This window comes from Tigriopus californicus, chromosome 1, assembly GCF_007210705.1.
Source record: "Tigriopus californicus strain San Diego chromosome 1, Tcal_SD_v2.1, whole genome shotgun sequence".
Lineage (NCBI taxonomy): Eukaryota > Metazoa > Arthropoda > Copepoda > Harpacticoida > Harpacticidae > Tigriopus > Tigriopus californicus.
The window spans coordinates 5,578,664-5,595,301 of record NC_081440.1 but is presented as its reverse complement, the minus strand read 5'-3'; the positions used below and the strand labels follow the sequence as shown (position 1 = coordinate 5,595,301).

The following is a 16,638-nucleotide window of genomic DNA, read 5'->3' as shown; positions in this document are numbered from 1 at the left end:
AATCAAGGCACTTGCCAAAATAAATGAATAGTGCTATTCAATTTTTAGGCAATACCTGCCTTTGCTTTATGGTACAGACACTCGCACATGACTAAGGATCAGTTAGTCATCATTGTTTGAGGGCTCATTGCTCTCGTTCCTCAAGTTACAAGTCGGTAAAAAAGTCATTGTCATTCTTTCATGGCCACGAAGGTATTTGGGAAACGACGACAATCTCAGGAGAACCCTTTATGGACCCACTGATAATACATTTTCAGTATCATACAACATCTCCATGATCATTCTTCCTCAAATGAGTTATGACGTAATGATTGCTCCAATCCATCATTATCGAGACGTTGGGGGGACACGCACATAGAGCAAAGGCCCAATTCATGCTAAAAGCTTGAACGTTGCTTTTAGCGTGAAAGCAAGTAATCACGTCGAGAATGGACCATTATTAGTGATGCCGCCTCAAAATCTCCAAATAACCTGGTCGGAATCGGACCACATTCCCACTTTGACCATTCCTTTCATTAAGCATGGACTTAGAGTGCTCAAGTGGTGGGTATGAGGTCTCTATGCACATTATCATTTCCCCCTGGCTGTCCACTCGAATTACCCGTTCGGTTCCCATTTCTTCCTTCTCACCCGGGTCTCACCCGGTCCACGAGCCCTTCCCAAGAACGAGGGAAGGGCGGATTGCCTTTCTCTCGCTCTTCTTTGAAGTTGGAGAGAGGGAAAAGGAACAGGAACACTACAAGTGAGCGGCGATCGTCCGACAGGTTGTGAAGAATGGGAACTCGGGTGGTGAAAGCCGGGTTCAGTCGGGTCGGGTCAGTCACCGGGGTGCCGAATAAAAAGTCTAGCCGTGGGATTCGCTCTTCTCCACGATTGGGGGCTACACTGCGAGCTTTTCTTGAAAGGCCATCCTGATGAGAATGAATTTTCCCAAGACGAGATCTTGGCCGGCAAGACCGAGGGAACAAATGCTATGCAGCCTTGTTCCTTGTTGAAGGAGGAGAGAGAGTAGTTTGAAAGTGGAAAAATGACGACCACTCGCGAATTGAACTTGCCGCGAGCCAGGCCAATGATTGTGAACCCACCGTCAGATTGAGTGTCGTGGAGGGAGGGAGGAGGGACTGTGAGATGGGGACGGGCCCGCGAGCTTTATGGACAGACCCGAAAGAAACTCGGGGAGGAAAAGTCATGTTGGAACTTGGGGGAACCAGACGAGTAACCACCACATTGTGCGTGTGTCTCTAAAGAATTTGATTGGACGAAGAAAGGAACTCCTTTCGAGGAGGGTTTCAAGATGTGAAGATAACACAATGTTTGGTGGTGGAAGAGGGTAATCTTTTAAGGTCCGTGAACGAACCCGGACAAATGAACGCAATCCGTGTTAAAGTTGAGTGATTGTTTTCGAATCGTTGGGCCCATTCAAAGCCAACATAGCCCTTCATCATTCCGTTTTGGATTCACCGATTCCCCTCCATCCCCGCCCTCCCTTGGCGCTTGCTGCCAAGTTTCCAACATGGAAACGCCCAAAATTAGTTCCAGTGTTCCAAGAAGCAGGCGAAGCTCACTTCGTCGGGGAGAGGATCGCATTCGACACCTACTAATGGCCTTATGCTTGATGATTACATGGACAATTTCATCAAGCCATGCAAACGGACCACCAGACACAACATTGTGTCCATTAAACGAGTACATTGATGATAGTGATGAGACCGTGCGAGAGTTCTTCGAGTGCCCGGGTTTAGAGGATCCTCCAGACCACCGATTATGCTGTGAGGAGAAATGTTGTCCGCTCGTAGAGATTGACTCGGTTCTCAAGGTGGACATCCGGATAGCCATGATCATTTCGCTGAGCGTGATCTGTCTTTGTGTATTTACGGGCATCGTGATCGTACTTTGCTGCTTCATATCCTCTTGTCCTCTCTATGATGTGTGCTTGGGTGGATGGGGCTCGGACGAAGCTCCCAAGAATTACCCGCCATACTTGGGACCAGGTTACATTCCATCCGATATGCATCCACTCACACTCAATGGCGGATCAAAAATTACAGAGAAGGAGCATACCATCGCAGACGGGATATCTCCAATCAAGTTGGCCACGGACGCTGACCACGTGTGACTTTAGTTGACTTTGTGTCCGAGGACGAAATCTCATTTATCAGTATTACGACCTCTCCGGACGGTTGGACTTTGTACAAAGTCCGGCATAATGCCATTCGATGAAATCAACCGCGATGGCGCCAACGTCCCCCACTGCCTTATCCATTTATCACATTGATCTCTTTTGATTTGGAAATTCACACTCCTCCTCGATTTCTCGAGGCCATGGTTTCATTTAATCAGTATCAGTATGCTACTAAAGGAAGCCCAAATAAAAGCGATGTCAACACGCACTAAAGATTCACAAACACGCTGGGATTTTCGTTGTAATTAGGCTAATTTGATTTTTCATTGGGCAAATTGTATCATTTCGTGAGAAAGCATGTCAAAAAAGCTAGAGAAACGGACTGCATAAACCTAGAGTGTTTTCATTCATGGATCAGTCTCGGAACACAGATCTATTAGTACAAATCTTAATTACAGAGACAGCTTCCGCTGCAGCACTTTCGCTTGACTTGCCAAATGAATTACTTGCTCGCTAGCTTTGACCTTGTGATTTTCTTGATAGTTAGTACTGTTAGGCTCTAAATCGTCCAAAACGTATTTGTAGTTGACCATGATCCCGCATGAATTCGTTAGTCCCCGCACGGAGCGATCTCCCTCCCAGTTGAGCCGCCAAAGAACGGCACCATTGCGCAAATGGAAGTTGGCCACTGAATCCAACGCATTACTTCGACGCTTCTCCAAGTACAAGTACCTGGCACAAAGTCGCATCAAAGGTTGTTCAAGGAAGGCAATTAAGTTTTGATCTTCCATCCAGCTATTCGTCTTGACGAGTTGGATCAATGTCCCGAGACCAAGGTCTGACTCCTGCAAGTTTCCGGCCATTTTGATAAGTCCCTGCCATTTTTCCGCCTCATCAATTGTCAATAGGTCTGTTTGTGCCAAAGTCTTGCCGTCTCTCTTGGCGGTCTGAAGAAGTATGAGCAACCATTTCCGAAAACCAGGAATGGGAGAGAGAGTGCAGAACTGATTCAAGTCAGGCAGCTCTTCTTTCAGCTTCTGAACGGCTTGTTTGATCAATTGAGTTCCTAATTCAATGCCCTGAAGACCCGTTTGAGTGGAAGTAATGGAGTAGAATATGGCAGCTTCACAAGAGGAAGGATCCTCACCTTCGCGACCTGTCTTGGAACCAGAGCTTTGATGAGAATCCACTGAATACTTCTTGACCATTCGGTGGTGCTTGACTACCTTGGAGATTGACTCAGGTATTTCCTCTGTTAATGCCACATGCAGGACCACAATGGGCTCACCAGGCATACTCTTGTGTGTGTAGACGAAACATCGTCGATAGGGGCCTACTCGAGCTTTCAGGTCAGTCCAGTTCCTCATTGGATGAACTGCCTCATAGTCTGATATCTTTTGAAGCATTGAACAAGGCGAATCCCACGTGATTTGATCCAGGTCAAGAAATCCTACTGAGAACCAGTGGCTCAGGAGCTGCTTTAACTGGGAGCTCATTGATTTCAGAGCTGATGTCCGTTCGATTTCTAGATTCGATAGGCAGAAAGAGATCAGCTGTGCTCGAAAATCAACTAAAAATTTGACACCCCCGGGAAGTGCTCCAATCTTTTGAAATAGCCAGTAGTACGACGGCTGAAGGCTTTGCCGCAATTGATCTTCAACTCTGGACCGGACCAAGGGATCTTCAGTGTTGCTATAAGCCGTTGCCAATTCACTAATCTTCTTGCGCTTGACGTCCTGTTGGGCGAGGAATTCCATAATCTTCAATCTACTCTCTTCAGAATCTAGTTGCTCAAAGGCCTGACAAAACTTTCGGACTTGATTTTCCACAGTAATTCCACTCACAGCGGTTTTATTCGATATTTTCAAAACTGATGTGATCAACTTTGCGACGGAATCCGCATTGACAGTGGCTGGCACCTCGTCATAACCACTCGAGAGAAGGCTATGAGAAGCAGACGTGGAAAATCCTTCAGCAAAATTGAGTAAGTCTTGGGTACTCCCACTAAGGTGAGGACCGGGTAAGGACAAATGATTCATTGGCCTGACACAGGAGAGAGTAGATAATTTGGATTGATGCTTTGGATTGAGACACTGGTCATGAGTTCCGTTTTGCTTGCTCCTGTTCCCACTTGAAGAAAGCTCAGCCCTCCAGTTCCAGTTCCCCTTCCACCGCCACCAAGAACACGTCAAGCCAACCACTCTACTCATGACTACTTATGTTTAGCAAGAGACATTTGAAAGAGGATGAGAAAAGCGACCAAATCGTCAAATACAAATTGAATTCGATTTGGTCAAACGTGCCACTTTGGTTCCATTTTCAAGAATGGAGACGAAGACAAACGAACTATGTCGGATGGTAACAGAATCTGACACAATCCCAAACAAACTAAACCTTCGGCATTCAAGCATGATCCATGTCACGGATATTTTAAGACACGTTTCCTCCCAACCTCGTAAAGCCGACTCTCTAGGTTTTGTTTCATGTTTGACAGCTACGCAGTTGTTCGAATTAGGGCCCTAGTTTAAACCTTCGTGCCCGCCATTTGATGTGAGTGCAGTTCTGCAGACTAAACGAACACATATGTGCAATATGGTAATAATTTGCGCCGCAATTCAAATTGGCCAATGTTGTCTCCGGATTACGGATGTAAACTATCCTTATACAACTCAAGGAAACCGAGGTTGTACGTCGATTAGCAATGCTCTCGTCTATGGCCTCGATAGAGACCATCGCGAAATTTGATCCCAAAATGTTTAGACGACGAAATAGGGCTTAAATAGATCATTTTTAGACGGCTCTGGAGGGCCCTCTGAAAAGTGCTCCAAGTTCATTATCAGCTTAGTAAGCCAATACTTATCAGCTCTAGCTACCAATCAACCCACCAACCAACCAACCAACTAGGAAGAGGGTTTAAATCGTGGCGATCATTGAGCATCCCAGATCTGGCGCACGTCAACTTCCACCTTTTGACCGTGACAAAAACCATGGTTTTTAACACCAAGCGACTGGTAGAGCTAGAAACTTCATTCCAGCCACCAGAGCCAGGTGCTCCACCCAATCTTAACAAAGACCCATTGGATACTTGAAAGATTGAGTGAGGGATTGAGATTAATTTTTGAATCGAAGCTCCCAATCATGCACTTAAAACAGTGCCATGATTGCGCTTCAGAGTTGGACTGATTGTGTGACGCGGTCGAACTCCATTTTCCGTTTTATGCGTCAATGAGTCCTTGATCTGTTGTAGGCCGTACGTGTATATAAGACGGCGGATATTTTCGAGGTCACTCTATTTCTGCCTGATCAGCCTGATGGAGCGGCACTACTTGCGGCTGGCTGCCCAATATTGTCGTCTTTTGCGTCGTGTTTGTTCGCCATGAACGCTCAGGGAGTCAGCGGGCTTTATAACGATTGTCAGTTCAAATTGCCGCTGGGGATGACAAGGAATGAGGGACGATGGCCTGAAGTTGGTTGAAACACCTTTGAATGTAGCAGAATATTGCGTGCCATGTTATCATGTACTACTGATGAATTTATGAAGAACAACACTAAAACAACTTAATATCAATCCTCCCAAGGTGTGGATCGTATGGATATGGATGAATTTGCGTTATCTCAGTTAATTACTCATATGCCTTCACTGGAAATGAGATCACCATTCGTATCCCTTGTACCATGTTGTTATCAGTCACCAAACATAGGACCAACTCGGTTTATGTGACCAATTTCAATTTTCAATCCAACTCCATTGAATCAACGTCCATAAGATCGATCGTCACCCTAAAGCTCAAGTTTCAGCCGTGCCTGCCTTATCCTTTCATCTCTTTCTTTTTCTCACTTTTTCTTGGGCAGCACGGGCCCAGGACATGAGCTCCCTGCCCCAGACCGCCGTCCGCTGCCTCCAGCTCAAATCGAGTGTGACCAACCCTGGGCTGTCATCATCTGTCTCACCCCTATGGCTTGCCAACCCGTCCTCATTCATCTTATCAATTTACCATAACCCTCGAAATGGCCTCCAATCCTATCAAATATCCAAGCTTAACCCCACTCAATCTCTATGCTGCCTGAATCTCCCAGCTCCGTCACCCTGAAATCTCTCTCCTCTGGCCCGTTTCAGCATGGCCGGTCAGCCCCAGGTTGCTGTGGCTTTGTCATTACTCAAGCTCTTCCTCTCTCTTTAAGTCTCGGACAGGGTCACTCTTCGTTGAACGGCGAGCTGGGTCACGGACGTTAAAGCCCCCGTCTGTCTGAGTCTGAGAGAGAGTGGCTTCTGGTCTGGCTTTTGGAGCTGCTTGGTCTGTTACTGGTTGTTCTTTCTGTTCTGTTGATCTTCTCTTGTCATTAGCTGTAGTCGATTGATTGAACGGTGTTACTCGTCGTTCCTATTCCTCGTCCCGTGGGCCTCTGCATCGACCAGAGTCCACCTTACTAGCCGCATCCTTGGCCCGCGTTGTCCGTGGCTCAGCTTGTCCGAGATCGGTAGCTTGAGGCATTATTCTTGGCCGTTGATCGCGTTGGAGCCCGCTCTCATTCTTTCTTTCACCGTCGCTTTTGTAACTCGATCGCTCCAGCCTGATTTCATATATTCTTCCGTTCTTTGGCTATCCGAAAAGTCGGAGGGAGTGATTGAGTGGAACAGATTTGGCTCAGCTTTGTCAACCTCTTCGGGCTCGGTGAGACCGGTGTGTCGGGGGCCGATGGTTGCGAATGGTAGATCCGTTGGAGCGGGCACTCTAGCACGCATTGGCCGGATTGGCCGGATTGGCTTCCAGACAGATCCAGCCCGCAGTGGGGCCGTTAGCCGCATTGCGGCAATTCTCCTAAGTTGACAACGGCCATAGAATGGTGGCGACGCCGGTCCACCTTCTGCCTTCGAGAAGGCGACCTTGCACGTGGTAGGGGAAGAAAAGTTGGAGGAGACCAGCGGTAGGGAGGAGAAAATGCCTGGCAGAAGCGGAGTAAATGGTTGCCTGTGACCAGGTTTTGTAAATAAATACTTGAACATTTAAGGCCAGTCTTGGATTCTCCTGTGACTAGATCATCGGGTTAGTTGCCTTTGGCTTGATGAAGTGCTATTAGGGCTGCATGGGAATAATGTTCTAAAATTCCCTTCATAACTAAACTTCAAATGTCTAATTACGAACCGCACGGGAACTCGTTGGCTCAGTCTGGTTATGTTATTTAGTTTGTGTCAGTGTAAGGTCATTTAACAATTGGAATTAAAACCAGTAAAGACATTGGTTGCCCAGAATCTGAAAAGTTACCGTGAAAAGCTCTTTCAATTTTGAAGTTTTTATTTCACATGTGTTTATCGTACGCATTCCTGTTACTTCAATAAGATCCTATGACCTGCTTTACTTCGGGTATTTTTTATAGAAATAGGCATGGAAGGTACCTGATACTGTACGTCTTCAAAAGCATTCATGAGCTTTATTCCAACCATGGATTTAGGGTCAATGCTAGGGACCGTCAAAGCTTCATGTGCATTTAGAGAGCATCTTCAAGCCCTCGTGAATTCAGGTTAGTTTGAACAATTATGTCCACTTACTTATCTTTCCTCTTGGGCCCCTCATTGTGCAATTACCGTTACTTTTGTTGTAAATGGATGACCTAAAACCGCCGAAACAGTTTATACGATCTTTTTAGCCTTAATTGAATATGACGCGAAACAAATGACATATATATCAGGGTACACAAAGCTTTGTGGGTTTATTTTTCTTTCACTTTCGTTAAACCTTGTGACAGGTATTTTTCTTCTTTCTCTTCATGGTCTGAAAAAGTTAACATAAGGCAAGTATGCCAATGGTTTGAAGGAAGGAAAATCAGGGTTACATTTTGAGGCTACCTTACGGGTTCTGGTCATGTAATTTATAATATCATACGTCACAGAATATGTGAATTGAAAACCCTAGTCGCAACCTCCATGATTATTGATTTGATCCCTTCAGTAGCAACCAGTCAACAAGTCGCTGCATTTGAGACGGAACTATTAAAAACACTCAGGGAGGAAACCTTTATGCATATTTCTTTCCCTCATTTAAAAAAAAAAACAAGAAAATAACAGTAACCCTCTATTCCCAATACCGTTACCTTGGCAAAAAACTAGCACGTTATCGGTAGCGTTCCTCAAAAAATAAGGCATAACATAAGCCCTGGTTGCAATATCTGACATGACGGCCACCTAACCCTACCCTTCGTTCGAGTCAATTCAATCGTGGAAAGAGCATCCATTTCGAGTTAAACGAACTAATTTCATGGGTTGAAAACCTTCCTTCAATGGACTTCCCCTAATTCAACCTGGCCTGATATTGGGTGCAAAATGTAGCCTGCATCTGGTCACTGACCATTTCTTCCTTCTTGCTCCGTCACGGCTCGCCATTGGTCGCCCTGTCCGCTGTGGCAGTGGAGTTGATGGCGCATCCCCGTTTCCTTCTCTCTGTTTCTGCTAGCTAGTGAGTGCTTGCTGGTGGAGTGAGTGTCCCGGCCAGTCGGGCCAGAGTGGCCACACGGGCCAGACGGGCGTGGATGGCTCCAAACAGAGCGTAGACGGGCGTATGTCGCCTCCTTGGACGTCCAAGTGGAACATCGACATCACTTTGTTGGCCGTGGTCTATTCTAGAGAATTACTGCAATAGCCGCAATAGCCGCATTGCCACCATGGCGGCCAGCCGCAAGCTACAGGGTAAATTGATGGCCGGGCTTGAATGGCCGCGGCTCATGGATTGAAAGATTGAAAGAGCGAAAGAGCGAAAGAGCCACTCATGGCGAAGGATGGCTGGATGGATGGATGGATGGATGAATTGACGGTTGGTTTGGTTTTGTCTTTGCAGCCGAAATTGATCGGTGCCTGAAGAAAGTTGCCGAAGGTGTGGAAAAATTCGAGGAGACCTGGCAAAAGGTGCATTACGCGTCCAACACCAATCAGAAGGAGAAGTATGAGGAAGATCTCAAGAAGGAGATCAAGAAGCTCCAACGCTTGCGCGACCAAATCAAGACCTGGATCGCCTCCGGGGCCATCAACGACAAGTCCATTCTCATGGAGAAGCGCAAACTCATTGAAATGGTAAGGCCATTCCGCCGGGAATCGGGGGGCGGGCTCGGAGCGGGCTGGGAGCGGGCTCGGGGCCACACTACAGTAGGGACCGATTCCGGGGATCCCTGGAGATCTGACGTTGAAGTTTGGAGCAGGGGTATTTATAAATCATCATCTCAACTCATGTTGTTGTTGTTGTTGTTCTTGATTAGCAAATGGAGAGATTCAAAGTGGTCGAGAAAGAGACAAAAACCAAGGCCTACTCCAAAGAAGGCCTGACGTCGGGTGGTCGGCTTGATCCGGCCGAACGGAAACGGGCCGAGACGAGTCAGTGGCTGAATCAGTGTCTGGACGCCATCAATTTGCAAATCGACACGTTCGAAACGGAAATCGAGAGTCTCAATACGTCAAAAAAGAAGAAGCATCGCAATGAGAATGCCGAGGCCATCGAGGAATATCAGAGGCTGCTGGAGAAACACAGAGATCACGTACTCAAGTTGGAAACCATTCTCAGAATGTTGGACAACGACACGGTCAACATGGATCAGGTAAGCTCTCAGGCTAGTATGGATAGTTCCGATTCATCGGCACTGCGGCAATGCGGCACTGCGGCTCGGGCTAATGCCGACCAAACTCGAAGGTCAAGCTGAAGGTGGTCGGGTTTCGAGACGCTCGAAAATCCGGAGCTCGGAGTTGTTGGTAATTCGTTTGAATGCAGGGTTCAATGTTTCCCTCAATGCTGTTGTAGATCAAAGATATCAAGGACGACGTGGAGTATTACATTGAAAATTGTCAAGACCCAGATTTCGCCGAGAATGAGCTCATTTATGAAGACATTGATGGTCTAGAAGACATGCTACAGGAGATCTCCTCGGCTAGCGTAAGGAATTTGCCACTTTCATACGATAGTCCGGTTCACCGAAAATGTCGACTAATGACGGTCTGTTTACTTTTGGGGATTGCAGAATTTTCGTGATAAGAGCACAGGACCCGGTGGTGACCTTCAATCTCACGATCGAGCGGATAGTGCTTCGATCGAGTCGAATTCGGCCGGTTCTCCCCCACCAAATTCTTCTGCTGCCTCCTCGTCGTCGTCGACCACGACGTCGAATCATTTGCACAACCAACATCCCAACAATGATATTGAGTCAGGTTCCGGGTCGTCGTTCTCGAGTAGTAAACGGAGACACAAATCCTCGAGTGATGATGGTAGAACACGGGAACAACATCAGGTGGGTGACGATCTACTCGAAACTTCTTCTACTTCTTCTACCACGACCAACACGGTCCCACCACATTCTTCGGGCCTAAGTTTAGGAGACGAAGATTCCTCCGACATTCATCCTCAATCTGGGCATTCTGAATTGCAGAGTGGCTCATCCACACCCTCCTCGGCGGTAGCTCCCTCATCGTCATCCACGTCATCCATTCTTCCTGTATCATCCGCATCCAACTCCAACCTGACCTCTACGAGTTCCAATCCCATGACGGCGGTCTCAAGCCTCTCCAGCAAGTTATCCCCGTCCTCATCTTCATCCTCCTCCTCCTCCTCCAACACCATCGTGGCGGCGTCTAACAACGTCGTCAACAACAACAACAATAACAACAATAATTCCACTGCAGCAATTGCTGCTACCGCTGCCGCCAAGTCCAACTCCAGCTTAGTGATCTCCCAACAAAGCCCTCACCTGGCCACGGGTAGTTCCAACAACAGCAGCGGAGGCGGCAACAACAGTAGTAGTGGTGGTGGAAGTAGTAGCATCAACAACAACAAGGTCGTGAGTGGTAACATCAACAACAACGGCACCAAGTTTGTCCAAAGTGGGAGCAGTAGAAACATCAACAACTCGTCTCCGAGTTCAGGAAGTGCTGGTGGACTAGTGACTTCAAATGTCGTGCTTGACGGAAGTGCCGCTTCCTCGGCCACAAACTCGCCCGCCATCATCACTTCAGGCACGGCTCAGCCCAACTTTGCGGCGGCCGTGCAGCAATTGAATGGTAAGTCACGTGCCAGCTGGTTCGTTACAGTTTCGCGTTAGCTTGGAATTTGCTTAATTATCGTTTGCGTCGACTGGGCATTCCTGTCAAACTCGCTTGTCCGTGCCCAATTCACCGGTACTGAACGGTATGACAATGAGCTTTCAATTGGCGTTTCTAGGTCATGCGTCTTCTCTGTCAGAAGGCACCAACTCATCTTCAACAACAAATCCGAGTGGTCTCATGAACGGGCCCTCCAGTGTTGGCCCAATGTCGTCGTTGTCCTCGACTTCCGCGTCGAGCAACATCAATAACAACAACGGCCTCTCCGCCTCGATTGCGTCCTCAGCTCCAAGCTCCAGTCTCAACACTCCTCCAAGTTCAGCCAGCCTCTTCAGCTCTGCCAACAGTACGATTGCTGCCGGGTCCGTGTCCAATCTACAACAACAGCAATTGGCCCATGCCGCCAGTCAACAGCTAGCAGCTGGAGGAGTCGGAGGAAACGACTCCGGTAATGGGATGAAATCATCGAATGACGACTCATCGAGTGGATTGCCCACGTTGAAGACAATGGCACAAGAGGCACTCCCCTCGATAGTGAATCGGAACCACCATTCCGCTCAGAGTGTGACAGTCTCGTCGGCCCCGGGTCTTGCGGGTCTGGGAGGCTTGTCGTCCTCGTCTGCGGTCTCAATCAGTCAATCAGGTAAGACGTCGATGAGTGGGTGCCATGTGATTCGATTTCACAAGCACCTTACGTACGATGGTAATCACCCCACTCCTTACCCTTGCCCCCCACAGGTCTTTTCGCCTCGGAAAACGGGACGACAGCCGATGGCTCTAAGGTCGTGAACAACATGTCCCCGTCCTCAGGTTTGGGAATGAACCACCGTGTGGGTCGATCCGAGTCGCATCTGCATTCAACTGAGGCTCACATTCCACCTCTGTTAGGGGTGGCACCCTTGGGACCCGTTCCTCTGACCAAGGAGACACGGTTCCAGTATCACATGCTCGAAGCTGCATTTTCCCACATGCCTCATCCCTCGGACTCAGAGCGGCTGCGGCCTTACCTGCCCCGCAACCCTTGCCCAACCCCGCCCTACTACCCGCAGTTACCGTCCCAGGGGTCTGACACGCTGGAGTTTTTTCAGCGATTGTCCACGGAAACTTTGTTCTTCATCTTCTATTACATGGAAGGGACGACAGCGCAGTATTTGGCGGCGAAGGCTCTCAAAAAGCAGTCTTGGAGGTTCCACACCAAGTACATGATGTGGTTCCAAAGACACGAAGAGCCGAAACTCATCAACGATGAATTCGAACAGGTAAGACTTTAAAGAGCCAAATCTCTCCAAGGAGATTTCGTCTCCCTGATCCCTGCCACCCGATTTTAACTTCTCTTCAATCAACCGTTTGATGACCCTTCCCTTGCAGGGCACGTATATTTATTTCGACTTCGAAAAATGGGGACAGAGGAAGAAGGAAGGTTTCACTTTCGAGTACAGGTTCTTGGAAGATCGGGACCTGAACTAGGGGCATCGATCGTATTTCACTCGGTCTAAGTTGAGATGGTGCGACAGTCTCCTTATTCAGCAAACAACAAAACTCTACGCCGAAGCGGTCTGATCCACAAGTAATACCACTTTGGCCACGACGACTACTTCGATTGCTACAATGATTACACAACAACCACCAACCACCCAACCAACTACAAGATGATGAAGAATACGAAAGAACTGACGCGGAACGACCATCCATCCATTTGCAAAGCCGAGTTGGACATCAAAACGCGCGGCTGATGAATCTCTGCCAAATGGAACATCAAGATATATAAGAAATTTGGGCAGACCATTGCAATATTTTAACTACAAAATGATGATGGTTCATATTCAAAAACACTTAGAGTGATATATACTTGACTTTTTTTGTTCGGATCCAATGTCTCATTCGTGGGTGTCGTTTTTGGACTCCTGCCCCCCACCCTTATCCGGACTTGATGATCGGCCATTTTCACCTCTTTTTGCTCAGATCAATTTAGAGAAGGTTATTTCTATGGATAAACTGGAAGAAAACATTAAAACGGAAACTCTCCCATGATTTGTTATCTTCCCTCAATCACATGTAAACTCTTAACAAAGTGTCTGTTTGTCTTACTTACAACCTTTCTAATTGCAAACAAAAATGGATCTGTGATATTTGGGCGACAATCGGGGGTTCAAAAGCCGTCGTGGGATTTCTTCACTTGTCTTCTTTCATACACGGCTTTTCAATCACTCTCCATCCGTTTTTCCTTCTCATCTCAGACAGATTCATGAACCAAACTGAGAGGGAAATCTTCTCGAGATCCGTCGGATTAGAAACAGAAGAAGGGATTGTGAGAGGAGCGATTTCAGTCAGGAATCCATTGCACTCAGATGGTTCAGGGACGCGCATATGATAGCACACGATCCAACAATGTCGCCCTCCAAGACCACCTCGGGCTACCGATTCCGTTTTGAGGACATCTACGGTTGGATCATCGTGGTGGTGGCCTTTTTCTGCATTTGTATACCCGATGGAATCCTGGTAGCCTTCGGTGGATTCGTCAATCCTTTGGCCAAGGAGTTCCAAGTGAATCCAACCACGATCTCCTTGGCCGCTAGCATCATGAATGGTGTCAAATCCCTGTTCGGATTAGTGGTCAGCACTCTAATGGACAAGTACGGTTACCGAATCATTGGGATCACCGGAGGATTGATTCTAGCGGGCAGCTTATTGGTGTGCGCATTTTCCTCTCACGTCCTGATGTTGGTGATTTTTTTCGGGGTATTCGGTGGAATTGGAGGCGCCATGGTCTTTCTTCCACCCATCATCTTGATTGGTCAGTATTTCAAAAAACGTCGAGCCTTGGCTACCACAATCGCTCGGGTCGGCTCGCCCTTGGGAGGATTCATCCTTGTCCCATTGTGCAACATCCTTCAAGATCTGTATGGTTGGCGGAAAGCGTTTCTCGGACTAGTGGGTATCTCCTTGATTTGTCCCGTTCTTTGTGGCTTGCTTAAAATGGCCAATCATTTGGATCTAGAACCTGTGCCTAACTTGGCGAGGAGGAAAAGCTTTTACATCGGGGTCCCATTGAAGAGCTTGTCCGCGAACTCGTCCGAGGCATGTTCACGAGATCCCCGGAGTATGGAGATGTCAATCTGGAGACATGAATTGGCTCCGGTGGCTTCTACTGACAAAACCAGCTCTTCAGAACCAGCTACAAATGCAGAGGATCAATGCCAACGAGAAACGTCGTTCAAAGCTGAAGTTGAAGAAAGCCAATCAAATCCGGTAGACACATATTCTCTATCCAGCTCATGCAATACCCCAGGGACCGAGCTTAAGATTCGGCCAAAGATTGTAATCGTGCCTCCTTTCGAAGAAACCATGCTCTCTGCCCATATAGGATTCGAACAATCCACGGACGATCAAGGCAGCAATAGGAGCCGAGTTAGCCTCGAAGGATCATCACTTTCGGACCCATCGTCATCCCCGTTCTATAACGTCAATCAGATCCTTCTGGCTCATCTAGAAATGCTAGCCAAACGTAAGCCCACGCGTTGGGATCGCTTTTGCATGGCCTTCTCGTTGGACCTGTTCCGAAACCCCGTATTCAGTTTCTTTTGTCTGGCCAATGCCTTGGGCAATGCCTCGGGTTTTATCCCTTTCGTGTACCTGCAAGGCTACATGTCCGAGATCGACATTTCTAACACGCTCTGTGGAATGGTCATAGCTCTAATGCAACTATCCAATGCTTTGGGTCGACTACCCTTGGGCGTGGTAGCCGATCTACCCACTGTCAGCCCTATACTCATTACCATGCTCCTGTGGATCCTATCAGGAATCACTGTCACAATGTTCACGTTACTGAATCGTGTTGAATTGTTCGTCATCTGCGGCATTTTATATGGGTTAGGCAACACCGCCCTCTCCATCCAAAGCGTGGTTTTGTTGGACATCCTCGAGGAAATGAACCGTCTACCGGATGCTTTTGGGCTGCTGCTATTCTTGGAAGGTGTAACCAAGACCATTCTCCCGCCCCTTTCTGGTTACTGCGCGTCTTTCTTCAGCTGTCCCGAACTGGTTTTTTACTGGAGTGCTGTTGGGTTTGCCCTGTCGGCCTCTTCATGTTTTACCGCCCATGTTTTGGCCAAGCAGGAAAAGAATGAGCCAGGAGGAAGAGTCACTTTTGTTTAATGAAAGTAGGATAGTGAACGATTTTGAGTCAAATCTATGCAGTTTTGAATAAACGTGTACGTGTCTATTCCAAAGCACAACCTTTCGAATGCTGGTTAGGCTGCCAGGCTGGGACGAAAACATGCATGGATACCGGGTCAAGCATTCGCTTTCCGTCTCGTTATTTTTGGTTCAATGTCAGGCTAACCTCTTGACGTTATTTGCCTACAGTATGAGTTCTTGCATTGACACCAAAATGGGTCCATCTGAGGTCAGTGTCAAAGGCGGTTAGAAATTGCCAACAACCCTGGCTTGATTTGAGGGTTGGGCAAACCTTGGGTCCTTTGGCTTTTTGCTCCTTGCTGGCTTATTCTTGATCTTCTACTGATCAAACGGTAGCTATATCCTATGGAAACCAAGATATTTCATTCGTTTTCATTTTTGACTTGGTTGACGGCAAAACTTGCAATAGAAAACTTGACATTTTTACATAGCCACTCGGTAACTTTAAGGGCCTATATTTAGAAGAGTAAGACAGTGAGTTCAGCGCGCCGTAGCGGCTGAATTTTGAACCTTGGATTTCGTTCGAAAACAATGAGTTTACATGGATCACAGATCCAAGGCTTGCTGGGGTACCGTATTGCTAGAGCATCCGCTTTCCAATTTGCGATTCCTGGTTCGATCCCAGGCTTGCCGAGTCAAAGCTTCTTTGCGGTGTTTAAATTACAGCATAAGTTACTGCCTTAAAAGCTTAAATGGGCGCACCTGCGATCATTCCCGAGGGTGAGGTCCCCCTAATTTCTAATTAATTAATGTTGCACGTTTGGTTGCGACAACGGAACGGGAATATCCCTTAATTGGGACACCCATCATCAGAAGCCAGCCGAGCGAGAGAGCTGTCTTCTGACTCCGAACAAACAAACAAAACAAACAAACAAATGGGTCTCAGATCCAAACAAAACACATTTAAATAAAAAAAAATAAAATAAAAAAAACTGTGATTCTATGAGTTATACATGGCTTAAGTTTCATTTAGGCCACCCTTTAAACGCACTTTGAACTTTTTAAACACCACTATTCAAGCCATTTTTTATGTCTTCTATTGAAAAATGCATAATCTGAACATTTTGTTCTGATAACAGTTAAGGATTAAGGTTGCTTGAAGAGTAACTTAAGCCTTAGAACTAACCCATTTTCAAGCACTGTTCACTCTGACACAAACTCGTTCCGGTTAATTTTCATTTATAACCCTAAGTACAACAGATTTACACACAATTTTTGTACTGTTACCCGATAGGGTTGCCTTTTC

At 47.1% G+C, this 16,638-nt stretch overlaps 4 protein-coding genes across 4 annotated transcripts; 3 read left to right on the top strand and 1 right to left on the bottom strand.

The window, feature by feature from the left end:
* Window positions 1-249: 249 nt before the first annotated feature.
* Window positions 250-2,405, top strand: LOC131881579 (uncharacterized). Its single transcript, XM_059228480.1, has one exon. The coding sequence runs from the start codon at window positions 1,514-1,516 to the stop codon at window positions 2,114-2,116; it is 603 nt and encodes a 200-aa protein (XP_059084463.1). The 5' UTR covers window positions 250-1,513; the 3' UTR covers window positions 2,117-2,405.
* Window positions 2,406-2,509: 104 nt separating this feature from the next.
* Window positions 2,510-4,508, bottom strand: LOC131881572 (malonyl-CoA decarboxylase, mitochondrial-like). Its single transcript, XM_059228467.1, has one exon. It carries the CDS (start codon window positions 4,330-4,332, stop codon window positions 2,575-2,577), a length of 1,758 nt encoding a protein of 585 aa, XP_059084450.1. The 5' UTR covers window positions 4,333-4,508; the 3' UTR covers window positions 2,510-2,574.
* Window positions 4,509-8,616: 4,108 nt separating this feature from the next.
* LOC131877661 (CCR4-NOT transcription complex subunit 3-like) lies at window positions 8,617-13,063 on the top strand. The gene is made up of 9 exons (XM_059223409.1): window positions 8,617-8,804; window positions 8,953-9,185; window positions 9,368-9,703; window positions 9,904-10,035; window positions 10,121-10,387; window positions 10,526-11,153; window positions 11,314-11,838; window positions 11,934-12,454; window positions 12,564-13,063. The coding sequence occupies exons 1-9, from the start codon at window positions 8,780-8,782 to the stop codon at window positions 12,660-12,662; spliced, it is 2,766 nt and encodes a 921-aa protein (XP_059079392.1). The 5' UTR covers window positions 8,617-8,779; the 3' UTR covers window positions 12,663-13,063.
* Window positions 13,064-13,211: 148 nt separating this feature from the next.
* Window positions 13,212-15,727, top strand: LOC131877671 (uncharacterized). Its single transcript, XM_059223421.1, has one exon. It carries the CDS (start codon window positions 13,563-13,565, stop codon window positions 15,348-15,350), a length of 1,788 nt encoding a protein of 595 aa, XP_059079404.1. The 5' UTR covers window positions 13,212-13,562; the 3' UTR covers window positions 15,351-15,727.
* The last annotated feature ends 911 nt before the right edge of the window (window positions 15,728-16,638 follow it).

Excerpts from the sequence above, each read along its gene's own strand:
- LOC131877671 (XM_059223421.1), top strand. The coding sequence starts at position 13,563 with ATGATAGCACACGATCCAACAATGTCGCCCTCCAAGACCACCTCGGGC.
- LOC131881579 (XM_059228480.1), top strand. The coding sequence starts at position 1,514 with ATGGAAACGCCCAAAATTAGTTCCAGTGTTCCAAGAAGCAGGCGAAGC.
- LOC131877661 (XM_059223409.1), top strand. The coding sequence starts at position 8,780 with ATGGCGGCCAGCCGCAAGCTACAGG. Across the intron at positions 8,805-8,952 it reads GGCCAGCCGCAAGCTACAGG|CCGAAATTGATCGGTGCCTG; the intron begins GTAAATTGATGG and ends TTGTCTTTGCAG. Across the intron at positions 11,839-11,933 it reads GGTCTCAATCAGTCAATCAG|GTCTTTTCGCCTCGGAAAAC; the intron begins GTAAGACGTCGA and ends TGCCCCCCACAG.
- LOC131881572 (XM_059228467.1), bottom strand. The coding sequence starts at position 4,332 with ATGAGTAGAGTGGTTGGCTTGACGTGTTCTTGGTGGCGGTGGAAGGGG.